This window comes from Scyliorhinus canicula, chromosome 6 (genome assembly GCF_902713615.1).
Source record: "Scyliorhinus canicula chromosome 6, sScyCan1.1, whole genome shotgun sequence".
Classification (NCBI taxonomy): Eukaryota; Metazoa; Chordata; class Chondrichthyes; order Carcharhiniformes; family Scyliorhinidae; genus Scyliorhinus; species Scyliorhinus canicula.
In genome coordinates this window covers 14,014,565-14,034,211 of record NC_052151.1, presented here as the reverse complement: position 1 = coordinate 14,034,211, position 19,647 = coordinate 14,014,565, and the positions used below count along the sequence as shown (strand labels likewise).

Sequence of the window (19,647 nt, the reverse complement as noted above, 5' to 3'; positions counted from 1 at the left end):
TTCTGAACATTTCCCATCAACTACCACTCTCTGTCTTCTTTCAACTAGCCAATTTCTGATCCACACCTCTAAATCACCCTCAATCCCCAGCCTCCGTATTTTCTGCAATAGCCGACCGTGGGGAACCTTATCAAACGCTTTACTGAAATCCATATACACCACATCAACTGCTCTACCCTCGTCTACCTGTTCAGTCACCTTCTCAAAGAACTCGATAAGGTTTGTGAGGCATGACCTACCCTTCACAAAACCATGCTGACTATCCCTAATCATATTATTCCTATCTAGATGATTATAAATCGTATCTTTTATAATCCTCTCCAAGACTTTACCCACAAACAGACGTGAGGCTCACCGGCCTATAGTTACCGGGGTTATCTCTACTCCCCTTCTTGAACAAAGGGACCACATTTGCTATCCTCCAGTCCTCTGGCACTATTCCTGTAGCCAATGATGACCTAAAAATCAAAGCCAAAGGCTCAGCAATCTTTTCCCTGGCTTCCCAGAGAATCCTAGGATAAATCCCATCAGGCCCCGGGGACTTATCTATTTTCACCTTGTCCAGAATTGCCAACACTTCTTCCCTACGCACCTCAATGCCATCTATTCTAATAGCCTGGGTCTCAGCATTCTCCTCCACAATATTATCTTTTTCCTGAGTGAATACTGACGAAAAGTATTCATTTAGTATCTCGCTTATCTCCACAGCCTCCACACACAACTTCCCACCACTGTCCTTGACTGGCCCTACTCTTACCCTAGTCATTCTTTTATTCCTGACATACCTATAGAAAGCTTTTGGGTTTTCCTTGATCCTACCTGCCAAAGACTTCTCATGTCCCCTCCTTACTCGTCTCAGCTCTCTTTAGATCCTTCCTCACTTCCTTGTAACTATCAAGCGCCCCAACTGAAACTTCACGCCTCATCTTCACATAGGCCTCCTTCTTCCTCTTAACAAGAGATTCCACTTCTTTGGTAAACCACGGTTCCCTCGCTCGACCCCTTCCTCCCTGCCTGACTGGTACGTACTTATCAAGAACATGCAATAGCTGTTCCTTGAACAAGCTCCACATATCCAGTGTGCCCAACCCTTGCAGCCTACTTCTCCAACCTACACATCCTAAGTCATGTCTAATGGCATCATAATTGCCCTTCCCCCAGCTATAACTCTTGCCCTGCGGGGTATACCTATCCCTTTCCATCACTAACGTAAAGGTCACCGAATTGTGGTCACTGTCTCCAAAGTGCTCACCTACCTCCAGATCTAACACCTGGCCTGGTTCATTACCCAAAATCAAATCCAATGTGGCCTCGCCTCTTGTTGGCCTGTCAACATATTGTGTCAGGAAACCCTCCTGCACACATTGTACAAAGAACGACCCATCTAATGTACTCGAACTATATCTTTTCCAGTCAATATTTGGAAAGTTAAAGTCTCCCATAACAACTACCCTGTTACTTTCGCTCTTTTCCAGAATCATCTTCGCCATCCTTTCCTCTACATCCCTAGAACTATTAGGTGGCCTATAGAAAACTCCCAACAGGGTGACCTCTCCTTTCCTGTTTCTAACCTCAGCCCATACTACCTCGGAAGAAGAGTCCCCATCTAGCATCCTTTCCGCCACCGTAATACTGTCCTTGACTAGCAGCGCCACACCTCCCCCTCTTTTGCCCCCTTCTCTGAGCTTACTAAAACACCTAAACCCCGGAACCTGCAACAACCATTCCTGTCCCTGCTCTATCCATGTCTCTGAAATGGCCACAACATCGAAGTCCCAGGTACCAACCCATGCTGCCAGTTCCCCTACCTTATTTCGTATACTCCTGGCATTGAAGTAGACACACTTCAAACCACCTACCTGAACACTGGCACCCTCCTGCGAAGTCAAATCTGTGCTCCTGACCTCTATACTCTCAATCTCCCGTACCCCAAAACTACAATCCAGGTTCCCATGCCCCTGCTGAATTAGTTTAAACCCCCCCAAAGAGCACTAACAAATCTTCCCCCCAGGATATTGGTGCCCCTCAGGTTCAGATGTAGACCATCCTGTCTATAGAGGTCCCACCTTCCCCAGAAAGAGCCCCAGTTATCCAGAAATCTGAATCCCTCCCACCTGCACCATCCCTGTAGCCACGTGTTTAATTGCTCTCTCTCCCTATTCCTCATCTCGCTATCACGTGGCATGGGCAACAACCCAGAGATAACAACTCTGTTTGTTCTCGCTCTGAGCTTCCATCCTAGCTCCCTAAAGGCCTGCCTGACATCCTTGTCCCCTTTCCTACCTATGTCGTTAGTGCCAATGTGGACTACGACTTGGGGCTGTTCCCCCTCCCCCTTAAGGACCCGGAAAACACGATCCGAGACATCACGTACCCTTGCACCTGGGAGGCAACATACTAAACGTGAGTCTCTCTCGCTCCCACAAAATCTCCTATCTGTGCGCCTGACTATTGAGTCCCCATTTACTAATGTTCTACTCCTTTCCCCCCTTCCCTTCTGAGCAACAGGGACAGACTCCATGCCAGAGGCCCGTACCCCATGGCTTACCCCTGGTAAGTCGTCCCCCCCACAAGTATCCAAAACGGTACACTTGTTACTCATACTTATACTGTCACTTGACAACAGCCCCTCCACAAACCACCTTCAAATTAGGCTGACTGCACTGCACGTATGCAAATTCCCCCAGAACAGCTGATCAGTAGCTCTGCTCTGCTGCCCTCTGCTGGATCTATCTTCTATGTGTCACTCTATGAGGCTTGATAGAGGTATTTGAAACCATGAAGGGTCTGTACAGAGTAGATCAAGAGAGACTGTTCTCATTGGTGGAAGGGTTGAGAAGCAGAGGACACCGATCCAAGGCCAATGATAACAGAACCAAAGGAGACATGTGGAAAGATTTATTGTTCGCAGCGACTGGTTTGGGTCTGGAATGTACGGCCTGAGGGTGTGGGAGAGGCAGATATAATCAAAGCTTTCAAAAGGAAATTGGATAAGCATGTGAAGATAAAATATTTGTGGGACAACAGGGAAAAGGCAGGGGAGAGGAACAAGCTGAAGTGATGTTGCAGAAAGCGAGCAGAGACACAGTAGGCCAATGACCTTCACTATGACAAAGAGAGTAGACAGAAGAATGTCTCAGGGGAAACATTACTTAAAGCTTAAAGCTGGCCAGCAGGAAACGTCCTCGCAGATAGGCGAGCCATTCTGGAAGGAGATCCCGATCTTTCCTCTTCCCCCTTTCAGCATCACTCCCCCACCCCCGTCCCCAGTGTTTGGCCCCCTGGGCCCAATCCCTGGCAGTGCCAACCTGGATCTCAGACACCCTGGCAGTGCCAGCATTACCAGGCTGACAGTGCCTGGGTGCCAGAGGGAGAGCCAGGAGTGTCGCCCTGCCCCGTCACCAACCACCCGGGAATCTCCAATAGCCTGGGAGAACCCTCCAGGTGCCACGATGACTGATCCAGGTTTGTGTGGACCAGTGCTGACCGGCGCCCGGGGAGGGTCTCCTAGCAAACCGGACATTGGGGGAATCCGGGGAATACACATTTAAATAAGCCTAATGTTTATTTAAATATGTTGATCTGGGCCACACCCAGTGAAGGCGACATCTAGATCGTGGGGCGGAATTCTCCGCTCCCCACGCGGCGTGGGAGAATCGCGGGAGGGCCTCCCGACATTTTTTACGCCCTCCTGGCGTCCCCAGTGATTCTCCCCCCCCCCCCCCCCCCCCCCGGCTCGGATAAATCACCGCTCGCCGTTTTTCACGGCGATTCTCCGAGGCCGATGGGCCGAGCAGCCGGCCCTTCACGCCCGTTTCACCACGGCAGCAACCACACCTGGTCGCTGCATTCGCGAAACGGGCGCCGGTTGCCCGTTTGGGGCATCTAGGGACCCAATTGGCATGGGAGCACCGCGACTGTGCTCGGGAGGGGACAGGCCTGCGAAGGGTGCCCACCGATCGTTGGGCTAGCGTCCAAAACGGACGCACTCTTTCCCCTCCGCCGCCCGGCAAGATCGAGCCGCCACGTCTTGCCGGGCGGCTGAGGAGAAAGACGGCACCGTGCATGCGCCGTTTACCGCGTCATTTCCGGCATGAATAGGTCGCGGCCGGGAAAGGCAGAGGCCCGCACCTAGCCCCCCCGGGTGGGGGTGAATTAAGTGCGGGGAGCGGGCTCCGAGGCCGTCGGGAACCTCGCCCGATTTCACGACGGCCATCCCAATTTTTATCGGGAGCGGAGAATACCGCCCACAGTGTGTGTGGGGTGAGGGTACACAGTGTGTGTGGGGAGGGTACACAGTGTGTGGGGTGATGGTACACAGTGTGTGGGGTGAGAGTACACAGTGTGTGGGGTGAGAGTACACAGTGTGTGGGGTGAGGGTACACAGTGTGTGGGGTGATGGTACACAGTGTGTGGGGAGGGTACACAGTGTGTGGGGAGGGTACACAGTGTGTGGGGAGGGTACACAGTGTGTGGGGAGGGTACACAGTGTGTGGGGAGGGTACACAGTGTGTGGGGAGGGTACACAGTGTGTGGGGTGAGGGTACACAGTGTGTGGGGTGGTGAGGGTACACAGTGTGTGGGAGGGTGCACAGTGTGGGGTGAGGGTACACAGTGTGGGGGGGGTGAGGGTACACAGTGTGTGGGGAGGGTACACAGTGTGTGGGGAGGGTACACCAGTGGTGGGGTGAGGGTACACAGTGTGGGGTGAGGGTACACAGTGTGGGGAGGGTACACAGTGTGGGGTGAGGGTACACAGTGTGTGGGGAGGGTACACAGTGTGGGGTGAGGGTACACAGTGTGGGGTGAGGGTACACAGTGTGTGGGGAGGGTACACAGTGTGGGGTGAGGGTACACAGTGTGTGGGGTGAGGGTACACAGTGTGTGGGGAGGGTACACAGTGTGTGGGGTGAGGGTACACAGTGTGTGGGGTGAGAGTACACAGTGTGTGGGGGAGGGTAGGGTACACAGTGTGTGGGTGAGGGTACACAGTGTGTGGGGAGAGTACACAGTGTGTGGGGGTGAGGGTACACTGTGTGGGGTGAGGGTACACAGTGTGGGGGTGAGGGTACACAGTGTGTGGGGGAGGGTAACAGTGTGTGGGGTGAGGGGTACACTGTGTGGGGTGAGGGTTGAGGGGTACAGTGTGTGGGGTGAGGGTACACAGTGAGTGGGGTGAGAGTACCAGTGTGGTGGGGGAGGGTACACAGTGTGTGTGGGGAGGGTACACAGTGTGTGGGGTGAGAGTACACAGTGTGTGGGGAGGGTAACAGTGTGTGGGGTGATGGTTACACAGGTGTGTGGGGTAGAGTACGTACACAGTGTGTGGGGAGGGTACACAGTGTGTGTGGGGAGGGCACACAGTGTGGGGTGAGGGTACACAGTGTGTGGGGTGAGGGTACACAGTGTGTGGGGAGGGTTACACAGTGTGTGGGGAGGGTACACAGTGTGTGGGGAGAGTACACAGTGTGTGGGGTGAGGGTACACAGTGTGTGGGGTGAGGGTACACAGTGTGTGGGGAGGGTACAGTGTGTGGGGAGGGTACACAGTGTGGGGTGAGGGTACACAGTGTGTGGGGAGGGTACACAGTGTGTGGGGTGAGGGTACACAGTGTGTGGGGTGAGGGTACACAGTGTGTGGGGAGGGTACACAGTGTGTGGAGTGAGGGTACACAGTGTGTGGGGAGGGTACAGTGTGTGGGGGTGAGGGTACACGTGTGTGGGGTGAGGGTACACAGTGTGGGGGGGGGTACACAGTGTGGTGGGGTGAGGGTACACAGTTGTGTGGGGTGAGGGTACACAGTGTGGGGAGGGTACACAGTGTGGGGTGAGGGGTACACAGTGGTGTGGGGTGAGGGTACACGTGTGGGTGGGAGGGTACACAGTGTGTGGGGAGGGTACACAGTGTGTGGGGGTGAGGGTACACGTGTGTGGGGTGAGGGTACACAGTGTGGGGGGGAGAGTACACAGTGTGTGGGGAGGGTACACAGTGTGTGTGGGGTGAGAGTACACAGTGTGGGGTGAGGGTACACAGTGTGTGGGGTGAGGGTACACAGTGTGTGGGGTGAGGGTACACAGTGTGTGGGGAGGGTACACAGTGTGTGTGGGGTGAGAGTACACAGTGTGGGGTGAGGGTACACAGTGTGTGGGTGAGGGTACACAGTGTGTGGGGTGAGGGTACACAGTGTGTGGGGAGGGTACACAGTGTGTGGGGTGAGGGTACACAGTGTGTGGGGAGGGTACACAGTGTGTGGGGAGGGTACACAGTGTGTGGGGGAGGGTACACAGTGTGGGGTGAGGGTACACAGTGTGTGTGGGGTGAGGGTACACAGTGTGTGGGGAGGGTACACAGTGTGTGGGGAGGGTACACAGTGTGTGTGGGGTGAGGGTACACAGTGTGTGGGGAGGGTACACAGTGTTGTGGGTGAGGGTACACAGTGTGTGGGGTGAGGGTACACAGTGTGGGGTGAGGGTACACAGTGTGTGGGGAGGGTACACAGTGTGGGGTGAGGGTACACAGTGTGTGGGGTGAGGGTACACAGTGTGTGGGGAGGGTACACAGTGTGTGGGGTGAGGGTACACAGTGTGTGGGGTGAGGGTACACAGTGTGTGGGGAGGGTACACAGTGTGTGGGGGGAGGGTACACAGTGTGTGGGGTGAGGGTACACAGTGTGTGGGGTGAGAGTACACAGTGTGTGGGGTGAGGGTACACTGTGTGGGGTGAGGGTACACAGTGTGTGGGGTGAGGGTACACAGTGTGTGGGGGGAGGGTACACAGTGTGTGGGGTGAGGGTACACAGTGTGTGGGGTGAGGGTACACAGTGTGTGGGGTGAGAGTACACAGTGTGTGGGGTGAGGGTACACTGTGTGGGGTGAGGGTACACAGTGTGTGGGGTGAGGGTACACAGTGTGTGGGGTGAGAGTACACAGTGTGTGGGGAGGGTACACAGTGTGTGGGGTGATGGTACACAGTGTGTGGGGTGAGAGTACACAGTGTGTGGGGAGGGTACACAGTGTGTGTGGGGTGAGGGTACACAGTGTGTGGGGTGAGGGTACACAGTGTGTGGGGTGAGTGTACACAGTGTGTGGGGTGAGAGTACACAGTGTGTGGGGTGAGAGTACACAGTGTGTGGGGTGAGGGTACACTGTGTGGGGTGAGGGTACACAGTGTGTGGGGTGAGTGTACACAGTGTGTGGGGAGGGTACACAGTGTGTGGGGTGAGAGTACACAGTGTGTGGGGAGGGTACACAGTGTGTGTGGGGAGGGCACACAGTGTGTGGGGGAGGGTACACAGTGTGTGGGGAGGGTACATAGTGTGTGGGGAGAGTACACAGTGTGTGGGGAGAGTACACAGTGTGTGGGGTGAGGGTACACAGTGTGTGGGGTGAGGGTACACAGTGTGTGGGGAGGGTACACAGTGTGTGGGGAGGGTACACAGTGTGGGGGTGAGGGTACACAGTGTGTGGGGGGGTACACAGTGTGTGGGGTGAGGGTACACAGTGTGTGGGGTGAGGGTACACAGTGTGTGGGGAGGGTACACAGTGTGTGGAGTGAGGGTACACAGTGTGTGGGGAGGGTACACAGTGTGTGGGGTGAGGGTACAGCAGTGTGTGGGGTGAGAGTACACAGTGTGTGGGGTGAGGGTACACAGTGTGTGTGGGGTGAGGGTACACAGTGTGTGTGGGGAGGGTACACAGTGTGTGGGGTGAGGGTACACAGTGTGTGGGGTGAGAGTACACAGTGTGTGGGGTGAGAGTACACAGTGTGTGGGGTGAGGGTACACAGTGTGTGGGGTGAGGGTACACAGTGTGTGTGGGGTGAGGGTACACAGTGTGTGTGGGGTGAGGGTACACAGTGTGTGGGGTGAGAGTACACAGTGTGTGGGGTGAGGCTACACAGTGTGTGTGGGGTGAGGGTACACAGTGTGTGGGGTGAGAGTACACAGTGTGGGGTGAGGGTACACAGTGTGTGGGGTGAGAGTACACAGTGTGTGGGGAGGGTACACAGTGTGGGGTGAGGGTACACAGTGTGTGGGGAGGGTACACAGTGTGGGGTGAGGGTACACAGTGTGTGGGGAGGGTACACAGTGTGGGGTGAGGCTACACAGTGTGTGTGGGGTGAGGGTACACAGTGTGTGGGGTGAGAGTACACAGTGTGGGGTGAGGGTACACAGTGTGTGGGGTGAGGGTACACAGTGTGGGGTGAGGGTACACAGTGTGTGGGGTGAGGGTACACAGTGTGTGGGGTGAGGGTACACAGTGTGTGGGGTGAGGGTACACAGTGTGTGGGGAGGGTACACAGTGTGTGGGGTGAGGGTACACAGTGTGTGTGGGGTGAGGGTACACAGTGTGTGTGGGGAGGGTACACAGTGTGTGTGGGGTGAGGGTACACAGTGTGTGTGGGGTGAGGGTACACAGTGTGTGTGGGGAGGGTACACAGTGTGTGGGATGAGGGTACACAGTGTGTGGGGAGGGTACACAGTGTGTGGGATGGTACACAGTGTGTGTGGGGAGGGTACACAGTGTGTGTGGGGAGGGTACACAGTGTGTGTGGGGAGGGTGCACAGTGTGTGGGGTGAGGGTACACAGTGTGTGTGGGGTGAGGGTACACAGTGTGTGGGGTGAGGGTACACAGTGTGTGTGGGGTGAGGGTACACAGTGTGTGTGGGGAGGGTATACTGGGTGGAATTCTCCGCTCCCGGGAAAAATCGGAAGGCCGTTGTGAACTCGGCCGAGTTTCACGACGGACTCTGAGGCCGCTCCTCTCACCGTATTCACCCCCACCCGGGGGGCTAGGATCGGCGCTCCGTTATTCTCGGCGGCTGGGCCTTGACGCTTGGCCGTCTTCCCCTCCGCTGCCCCGCAAGACGTGGCGGCTTGATCTTGCGGGGCGGCGGAGGGGAAAGAGTGCGTCGCTTGATGACTCCTTCCACCACTTTACTGATGTTGGAGAGTGGACTGATATGGCGGTAATTGGCTGGGTTAGATTTTTGTGTGTGGTACAGACCATGGGCGAAATTCTCCGACCCCCAGCAGGGTCGGAAAATCGCCTGGGGTGCCTAAAATCCCGCCCCTGCCGTGGCAGAGATTCTCCGCCACCCGGGAAGTGGCGGTGGCGGGAATCTCGCCACTCCGATCGGAGAGGCCCCTGCGGTGATTCTCCGGCCCGCGATGGGCCGAAGTCCTGCCGCTGGGAGGCCTCTCCCGCCGCCGAGATTTGAACCACCTCTGGAACGGCGGGATCAGCGGCGCGAGCGGGCCCCCGGGTCCTGGGGGGGGGCGGGGGGCAATCGGACCCCGGGGGGTGCCCCCACGGTGGCCTGGCCACGATCGGGGCCCCCACTCAGACTCCAGGCCAGTGCCCTGGCTGCACTATTTTCTTCCGCGGCCGCCACAGCCTCCGCATGGCGGAAGCGAAAGAGAACCCCACATCGTGCATGCGCTGACCGGCGAAAGCCTTTCGGCCAGCCCCGCTGCCGGAGGCGCCGGTTTCTTGCGCCAGTCTTCTGGTGCAAACCGCTCCAGAGAATTCCCCACCTTTGGGGAGGCCGGACCCCGGAGTGGTTGGCGCTACTCCCCTACGCCGGCACCCTCCGTCACGCCAGGTAGGGGAGAATGCCGCCCCACATTAGCGGGTAAATAACAGTGTAAGGCCTTGGGAACAGTCACAATGGAGGTGGTTCTAACTCTGCACTAAGTGACCCTGCTGAGTTCACGTTTCTGACATGTCTAAAACATTCCTTACCCAAGCTTACTTCCTCTGCCATCAAAAATTGGGTCAGTTGGAAATGTGGGCGGGACTTCTGCTTCCACCTCCCACCCACCCATTTTGAAAGATCTGTGGGATCTTGCCGACAACGCATAAATCCTGTCCTCAGGGTTCAGCGGGCTACAGCCTGGACATCAAACTCCCAATTGCAGCACATAAGAGTTCTTGCAGCTTTTGATGTAAGTGCATCATCTTTACCATTGCAAAACATTCCAAGGTGCTTCACAGGAGTTTAGTCTGGTCAAATATGACAATATGGCCATATATAGGTGACCAAAAACATGGTCAAAGGGGAAGGTTTTAAAGAACATTGTAAACAAACCCGAAGAGATAAACAAGCGGAAATCTTCAGGGAGGGCAATGTACAGCTCACCAGGCACGCGGGTCGGTGGTGTAGTGGCATTTTCACTTGCCAAGTAATCCAGAGACCCAGGGTAATGCTCTGGGAACATGGGTTCAAATCCCACCATAGCAGATAGTGAAACTTTAATTCAATAAAAATCTGGAATTAAAAGTCTAATGAAACCATTATCGATTGTCGTAAAAACCCATCTGATTCTCTCATGTCGTTTAGAGAAGGAAATCTGCCATCCTTACCTGTCCTGGCCTCCACGTGACTCCATATCCACAGTATTGGGGTTGACTCTTTACTGCCCCCTGAAATGGCCCAGCAAGCCACTCAGTTCATGGGCAATTAGGGAAGGGCAATAAATGCTCAGCCCATCTAATGAATAAATACAAACAATTGCAGTGATTAAAATTGGGGACATGGAAGACGGCAGAGTTGGAGGAGTGCAAAAGTCTCGGAGTGGCGTAGGGCTGGAGGAGGTTACCGAGATGAGGAGGGACTTGAACTCGTGTGGTAATTTTAAAATGAAGATGTTGTCGGACTGAGAGTCAGTGGCAGTCAGGGGTCAGGGGTCAGGGACTCGGTGTGGATTATGATACTGGATGACCTCCTGCTTCCAGGTGGAAAAGGGGAGGTTGTGCATGAGGGCGGTGAGTGCCTGGAATGCGTTGCCAGGGGAGGTTGTGGAAGCAGATACATTAACGGTGTTCTAAAGGCATCTTGACAAACACATGGATAGGATGGGTAAAGAGGGATACGGCTCAAGGAAGGGCTGAGGGTTTTGGCCAAGGTTGGTATCATGACCAGTACAGGCTTGGAGGGCTGAAGGGCCTGTTCCTGTTCTTTGTTTTTGTTGAGCACTAGATTGAGTCTAGAAGTAACAAAAGCACAGAAGATATAAGTAAGTACTCACAAATTCACCTCCTCTAACAAGAGCCCTTGTTGAATTGTATTCCGGCAGTGATCAAGACGCTTCAGCTAGCCGGAATTTTGTGGTGGTTGACGGAGTGCCGGTGGTGTTGCCCACCTATGACGAGGCTATATGTAACAGGACAAATACTGGCTCGGCACCCGAGGTCACAACCCCTGAAGGACAAAGCCAAGAGGCAACACAACCGGATGACCAGAACCCTCCAGCCTATCCCGGCCGTGCTGCGGACCCTGTTGTAGCTGCAAATCCTACGCCCGCAGAGCGGCCCAGCCAATTGGACTGCTCGGGGGGCGGGGGAGGGGAAGATTCATCACCATCAATGTCATTTGGTACAGCAGCTACGCATCCAATCACAGAAGAAATCATCGACGGTCCAGAGACAGAGAACACAGCGTCAACATCTCCCAGTATTAACATTGCAGACGGTGAGTCTTGAGTACCTGGCACTGCCTCATGGAATAGAAGGAACCGTGAGGCTTGGAGCTTGATGCATTTAATGGCAAACGGTAGAGGGAAAATGGCTGGGCAGGAGAAGTGGGCAGTTAGTGCTTAGACTCAATGTGTGCAAGCGACAGGGTTCCTAATGGAGGGGAATTCAGGGGAGCCTAGGCAGCCAGAGACTTAGCCATCAATGGTGGCACAAAGTGTGAGTGGGAAGCAATCAGCAAGAGATTTATATCATAGAAGTGGAGAGTTTGGGAGTTGTTTTAAGTGTGAAGAAAGTTATAGAGATGGAAAGGCAAGTCAACGGAGGGATTGAGTGGGTCTTGGTTTGATATTTGACATAGGGGAGCAGTGTTTTGGATAAGCTGAAATGAATGGAGGTTGGGAGCTGGCCATGATAACCGGTGTGGTGGTCTGTCCAGCTGGTTTGGGGGTTTATAGAGTTTGTTAGTGGGGGGGGGGAGGGGGAGGCGGGTAGTTGGCAAGCTCCTCACTCCAGTTTAATTGACCCCCCCCTCTCCAACCCTTCCACTCCCATCAACTCATCAGGCGGAGGGAGTTACTATCAGAGCCATTCTGGTGTCTGGAGTAATCCTTACTCTTAACTAAGATACCATTCACTGGAGGTAAAAAACAGTAGGCTGCGACCTACCGGCGGCTCCACTCCCAACTCGGGACACGCGACGAAAGGCCTAGGGTGAGATTTACCGGCCTCGTCACGCTTTGACGAGATGTCGTGACCTGATGCCACCCACAATGGGCATGGTCCAAATTTGCATATTCAAATGTGCAGTGGGGCTTATTTGAATATGTTCACGCCAGAGTTACCCGCTGTGCGGAGATCTAACTCCTGGGCTTCGGAGACCCCCAGCGGGCTCTGTTTAACACTGGTTTCCACAATGTGGGCCAGGCATACCGCCCTTCAGGCGGGGGGGGGGGGGGGGGGGGGGGGGGTCTCCCAGGGGGTCTCCCAGGGGGTTTCCCAGGGGGTCTCCCAGGGGGTTTCCCAGGGGGTCTCCCAGGGGGTCTCCCAGGGGATTGGGGGCCCCGGGTGATCGGGTACTAGACAGGGCAGTACCCTGGAACCCCAATGCCACCTGGGAAGCCAGGGTGCCCAGGTGGTACTGGCAGTGCCCACGTTGCATCATGTTTGTGCTGGGAATCGTGCCCTTATGAGGTGGGGTGCGGGGCGAGTGCACAAGGACCCTCTTAATGGTGATTTTGGGGGGGGGGTCTAGAGAAAGGGGTGCCATTTAAAATTCGTGCCCCAATCTCTTCCTCTACTGGTTCTTTCAGCATTTGTGAGTGGAGCTTGTTAGTGTGGGAAATGGGATGAAGTGTGGCCTTGACGGGTCGTTCCCGGCCTAGACCCTGAAATTAAGCAGCATCCCGTTTAATAGCGGGATCGTTCTCGGAGGTGACAGCACCATGAATGAAAAAATGAAAATCGCTTATTGTCACAAGTAGGCTTCAATGAAGTTACTGTGAAAAGCCCCTAGTCACCACATTCCGGCGCCTGTTCGGGGAGGCTGGTACCAGGAAGCAGCCCGCTAAACGCGCAACACAGGACCCTGCTTCATTTCCATTAAATCGCACCTGTAATGTCACCATAGTCCCAGATGACCATAGGCTGCTTTCCTCTTTGAGAGGGAGAGCTGACTGGTGCTGATTTAATCTGAGGATTACCCACACCTCAGGTAGGGACAAGTTTCAGAAGGTGGAACCTTCATGATTAACCTCCAAGAACTGAACCGGCGCTGCTGCCCTTTATCTACACCACGAAGCAGCTGTCTAGCCAACTGAGCTAAACCGTCCCCACTGAAGGTACCACATGAGCAACTGCAATGAAGAGATTGAAGAAGAGGGGTTACCATAACAATGGCTATAGTGGAATATTATCAGGGAGGAAACAGCATGCAGATAGGCTGCAGGATCCTGAGCCAAGCTGTTTAACTGATGTGTGTTGAGGAGATGGAGTCTCTCTCTGGTGTGGTGATCGTAGTGTCGAGCCCTCTCTGCTGTGCTGTCTATTGTATAAATGACATTAGTCAATAATGACTGCCTCCAGTCAGGCATGTGTTAGCCGTCGTCAGTGTAAAACAGTGTCATAGAAAGATGACAATGAGGATGGGATGGAATTTTCTTTTACATTTCATTTGAGGGATTAAGGAGTGAAGAATATTGTCTGGCAATTTCGGAGCTTCTAAAGTTGATTTTGAGGAAGATGGAGCAGTTTGAAAGATAGCACCGTGTACATGCCGTATTCAGGGAAACACCGTGAGCCAGCACAGTGGGTAATTGAAAATTGGCACTGGAGACATATTTGAGAACAATGGTGGAATTAAACCCTAACAAAGGGAACTTTGTAATTATCAACCAAGGTTACACATTCAACTGAATGCCAAAACATAGGAGATGGGGGAAAAATGGGGATAAAGTAAATGTTTTCCTCACTATGATGGGGCCAGATGCTTTTGAAGTATTATCTAACCAGTATTTCCCACAAGACCCCACTACTATGGAATTTGCTGAAATTAATGAGCTTCTGACTGACATTATGACATGACTGTGAGTGAGGTTACACTGAGAGATGTACCATAGAAAGCATCCTATCTGGCTGCTTCTTTCTATTCTTGTTGAATTATGCTATTTTTGTTAAAGAAACAGAAACTGACCTTGGTCTGGACAGAGGATGATGACCAATTCCCAGCAGGAAACCAGGATGGTGGGACCCGGGTTTGACACTTTAACGAGGGGAGCCGGAGGCTTCAGAGGAGTAATTCGGACTCTTTCTGCACTCCCGGCTCTTCCAACACTCCAATGTTCGCCACCTCCGGACTTGGCACCACCCATGTTTTGAGTACCATGCTGCCTTAGCGAAACTCTGCCAAAACCCTCTGAGCTTCGGGCATGCCCAAAACATTTGCTGGGCTTCCTGCGCACCTCGCACACCTATCCTCAACCACAGAAAACTTGCTCATCCCAGCCACTGTCATGTGTGCCCAGTGGACTACCTTAAATTATATCAGGCTGAGCCTGGCGCATGATGAGGATGTGTTAACCCTGCTTAGGGCATCCGCCCATAGACCCACCTGTATCTGTCCTTCTAGCTCCACTTCCCACTTGCCCTTAAGCTCCTCCACTGGAGTTCCCTCCGATTCCAAAAGTTCCTGGGAGATATCTGATACCTTTGCCTCTCTCACCCAGGTACTGGAGACTAGTCTGTCCTGTATACCCCGTGGTGGCTGTTTTGTTGTGCACTTGACATAGCATAAGCTGCTTCCTTGATGTACACTCTGACAAAGGAAGGTTCAGACTTGCAGATAACTTCAACACGTTTATTAAACTGTTAACAATTCTCCTACTTGGATTCGACTCTCCTGTTAATCCTGCTATAGCTACTCAGACTAACTAACCAGTCTGCTACAATCCACGTGATGGGTGTGATGTGTTTCAATCAACCCTGTCTGTACTCACTAAGTGTCTCCACTGGAAAGAGACTGAGCATGTATGCTGTGTCCTTTTATATGGGTAGCCCCCTTGTGATAGTGTCACCTCTGTGTGTGTCGACTTCCCCTTGGTCGTGTCCTATCTTACTGACCTATTGGTTGAATGTCTGTGTGTCATGATGTCTCTGGTGCTCCCTCTAGTGTTTATCTAGGTGCAGTGTATTTATATTAACCCCTTGTGTATTTACAGTGATGCATATCACCACATCCCGCTTTATTCGTGTTACATATTTTCTGTACAGTGTTAAAGAAAATTGAACAAACTAGGTAGATAAGTGATGCTATGTATAAGTTATGATGACTGTGATGACTATACAATAGTATCCAAGACCAAATAATAGCTGCGATGACTTTGAGGATAAGACAATACAAAATAAAAGTTATGAGTCCAATAGTTCATGAATTTATATGGTCTGGTATAGAAGTGTCAATGGTGACATTGTTATTCCCTTGTGAACGCCGTCAGTGTCCTTGTGCTTGCTGAACCAAGAAGTGGTCAAGTCACTTCGTTGTCTGATGTGGACTCTTTTTTTTTCTTTCGAGGCTTGTGGTGTATGTAATCCATGTCGTCCTGCCATGGTATGTCATTGTACTGAGCTGAGCAGTAACAGTGTCCCTCATGGGCAGAGTTGTACCATGTCGTACCAGTTGTAGTTCCATTGGTGTTGTTTTTGTCGTGCTTGTTGTCGATGTTGTTGTCTTTGGTACGCTTCTTGTTATTGTCTTTGATTTTGTTGTTGTGTTGGTTGGTATTGTTGTCGTGTTTGCTGCGCTCAAGGACCACACTCTGTGGATAATACGAGTCCTTCACACAGTTACTCGTGTCAGCGTGCTTTGTGATATCTGCTGTTTCCTTGAGCGTGCCGTCACTGAGTCATGTCCGGCTTACTTGAATCAGCTTTGGCTTGTCGATGCTCCCCGTCTGGAGTCATGTCCATTTCTCCTCAGTCAGTTTTGGCTTGTCGATGTTCCCCGTCTGGAACCCTTTCTGCTTCACCTGAATCAGCTTTGGTTTCATTTGGAGTCATTTCAGGTTCACTTGCATCTTCTGAGGTTTCTTAATGCTCCCCGTCTGGAGTTCAGGAATGCATTTGCTTGTGGAGAGGCTCGAGCGAATGAGGTTTGAAGTAATGTGGTGTCACTGGAGTCATCAGTAGTCTCACTGTGATTGTCCAGTGCCTCTGTACACACTAGCTGAGGTCTGTCATGTTGCACATCTGGTATGGGAAGTGGGATGCTGTCATCACTTGTCGCACATACAGTGGGTAGAGCCTCAGTGTCTTCTTGGCTTTCACTTGAGCTGGGTAGACTGTCATAGTCAGCTTGCTGTACACTGGAGCTGGGCAGACTGTCATAGTCAGCTTGCTGTACACTGGAGCTGGGCAGACTGTCATAGTCAGCTTGCTGTACACTGGAGCGTGGCAGACTGTCATAGTCAGCTTGCTGTACACTGGAGCGTGGCAGACTGTCATAGTCAGCTTGCTGTACACTGGAGCGTGGCAGACTGTCATAGTCAGCTTGCTGTACACTGGAGCGTGGCAGACTGTCATAGTCAGCTTGCTGTACACTGGAGCGTGGCAGACTGTCATAGTCAGCTTGCTGTACACTGGAGCGTGGCAGACTGTCATAGTCAGCTTGCTGTACACTGGAGCTGGGCAGACTGTCATAGTCAGCTTGCTGTACACTGGAGCTGGGCAGACTGTCATAGTCAGCTTGCTGTACACTGGAGCTGGGCAGACTGTCATAGTCAGCTTGCTGTACACTGGAGCGTGGCAGACTGTCATAGTCAGCTTGCTGTACACTGGAGCGTGGCAGACTGTCATAGTCAGCTTGCTGTACACTGGAGCGTGGCAGACTGTCATAGTCAGCTTGCTGTACACTGGAGCGTGGCAGACTGTCATAGTCAGCTTGCTGTACACTGGAGCGGGGCAGACTGTCATAGTCAGCTTGCTGTACACTGGAGCTGGCAGACTGTCATAGTCAGCTTGCTGTACACTGGAGCTGGGCAGACTGCCATAGTCAGCTTGCTGTACACTGGAGCTGGGCAGACTGTCATAGTCAGCTTGCTGTACACTGGAGCGTGGCAGACTGTCATAGTCAGCTTGCTGTACACTGGAGCGTGGCAGACTGTCATAGTCAGCTTGCTGTACACTGGAGCTGGGCAGACTGTCATAGTCAGCTTGCTGTACACTGGAGCGTGGCAGACTGTCATAGTCAGCTTGCTGTACACTGGAGCGTGGCAGACTGTCATAGTCAGCTTGCTGTACACTGGAGCTGGCAGACTGTCATAGTCAGCTTGCTGTACACTGGAGCTGGCAGACTGTCATAGTCAGCTTGCTGTACACTGGAGCTGGGCAGACTGTCATAGTCAGCTTGCTGTACACTGGAGCGTGGCAGACTGTCATAGTCAGCTTGCTGTACACTGGAGCGTGGCAGACTGTCATAGTCAGCTTGCTGTACACTGGAGCGTGGCAGACTGTCATAGTCAGCTTGCTGTACACTGGAGCTGGGCAGACTGTCATAGTCAGCTTGCTGTACACTGGAGCTGGGCAGACTGTCATAGTCAGCTTGCTGTACACTGGAGCTGGGCAGACTGTCATAGTCAGCTTGCTGTACACTGGAGCGTGGCAGACTGTCATAGTCAGCTTGCTGTACACTGGAGCGTGGCAGACTGTCATAGTCAGCTTGCTGTACACTGGAGCTGGGCAGACTGTCATAGTCAGCTTGCTGTACACTGGAGCCTGGCAGACTGTCATAGTCAGCTTGCTGTACACTGGAGCTGGGCAGACTGTCATAGTCAGCTTGCTGTACACTGGAGCGTGGCAGACTGTCATAGTCAGCTTGCTGTACACTGGAGCTGGGCAGACTGTCATAGTCAGCTTGCTGTACACTGGAGCTGGGCAGACTGTCATAGTCAGCTTGCTGTACACTGGAGCGTGGCAGACTGTCATAGTCAGCTTGCTGTACACTGGAGCGTGGCAGACTGTCATAGTCAGCTTGCTGTACACTGGAGCTGGGCAGACTGTCATAGTCAGCTTGCTGTACACTGGAGCGTGGCAGACTGCCATAGTCAGCTTGCTGTACACTGGAGCTGGGCAGACTGTCATAGTCAGCTTGCTGTACACTGGAGCTGGGCAGACTGTCATAGTCAGCTTGCTGTACACTGGAGCTGGGCAGACTGTCATAGTCAGCTTGCTGTACACTGGAGCGTGGCAGACTGTCATAGTCAGCTTGCTGTACACTGGAGCGTGGCAGACTGTCATAGTCAGCTTGCTGTACACTGGAGCTGGGCAGACTGTCATAGTCAGCTTGCTGTACACTGGAGCTGGGCAGACTGTCATAGTCAGCTTGCTGTACACTGGAGCGTGGCAGACTGTCATAGTCAGCTTGCTGTACACTGGAGCTGGGCAGACTGTCATAGTCAGCTTGCTGTACACTGGAGCTGGGCAGACTGTCATAGTCAGCTTGCTGTACACTGGAGCTGGGCAGACTGTCATAGTCAGCTTGCTGTACACTGGAGCTGGCAGACTGTCATAGTCAGCTTGCTGTACACTGGAGCTGGGCAGACTGTCATAGTCAGCTTGCTGTACACTGGAGCTGGGCAGACTGTCATAGTCAGCTTGCTGTACACTGGAGCGTGGCAGACTGTCATAGTCAGCTTGCTGTACACTGGAGCGTGGCAGACTGTCATAGTCAGCTTGCTGTGCACTGGAGCGTGGTAGATTTGCATCGTCTGCTGCTGGTTGCTCAGAGGAGGTTGCTAGACCTTCATGGTCTTGTTCATGTAAGGACTGCGCTCTGGAGTCTTGCGTTGCTTTTATCGTGGAGGCTGTCCACGAGCTCGCTGTGTCACTGGAGTCACTTTCTGTGTGGAGATGTGCAGTTGTCTCACTGTGAAGTCTTTCATCGCTTTCTGTGTGGAGGCTGGGACCCTTCACGGTGCGTGGGCCCCACTCTCTGTGTGGAGGCTGGGACCCTTCGTGGTGCGTGGGCCCCACTCTCTGTGTGGAGGCTGGGACCCTTCGTGGTGCGTGGGCCCCACTCTCTGTGTGGCAGCAGGCCGCTCTCTGTGTGGCAGCAGGCCGCTCTCTGTGTGGCAGCAGGCCGCTCTCTGTGTGGCAGCAGGCCGCTCTCTGTGTGGCAGCAGGCCGCTCTCTGTGTGGCAGCAGGCCGCTCTCTGTGTGGAGGCTGGGACCCTTCGTGGTGCGTGGACCCCGCTCTCTGTGTGGAGGCTGGGACCCTTCGTGGTGCATGGACCGCTCTCTGTGTGGCAGCAGGCCGCTCTCTGTGTGGCAGCAGGCCGCTCTCTGTGTGGCAGCTGGCCGCTCTCTGTGTGGCAGCAGGCCGCTCTCTGTGTGGCAGCAGGCCGCTCTCTGTGTGGCAGCAGGCCGCTCTCTGTGTGGCAGCAGGCCGCTCTCTGTGTGGCAGCAGGCCGCTCTCTGTGTGGCAGCAGGCCGCTCTCTGTGTGGCTGTCTGTGTGGCAGCAGGCCGCTGTCTGTGTGGCAGCAGGCCGCTCTCTGTGTGGCAGCAGGCCGCTCTCTGTGTGGCAGCAGGCCGCGGTCTGTGTGGCAGCAGGCCGCTCTCTGTGTGGCAGCAGGCCGCTCTCTGTGTGGCAGCCGGCCGCTCTCTGTGTGGCAGCAGGCCGC

General features: G+C 53.6%; 1 protein-coding gene across 3 annotated transcripts in view; it reads left to right on the top strand.

The window, feature by feature from the left end:
- Positions 1 to 19,647, top strand: part of susd4 (sushi domain containing 4) — a 223,200-nt gene that overhangs the window by 187,136 nt on the left and 16,417 nt on the right. For all 3 annotated transcript variants that reach the window (XM_038798984.1, XM_038798982.1, XM_038798983.1), the window contains one exon: positions 11,079 to 11,473. In XM_038798984.1, the coding sequence (XP_038654912.1) occupies positions 11,079 to 11,473 (395 nt within the window). The remainder of the gene's footprint in view (positions 1 to 11,078; positions 11,474 to 19,647) is intronic.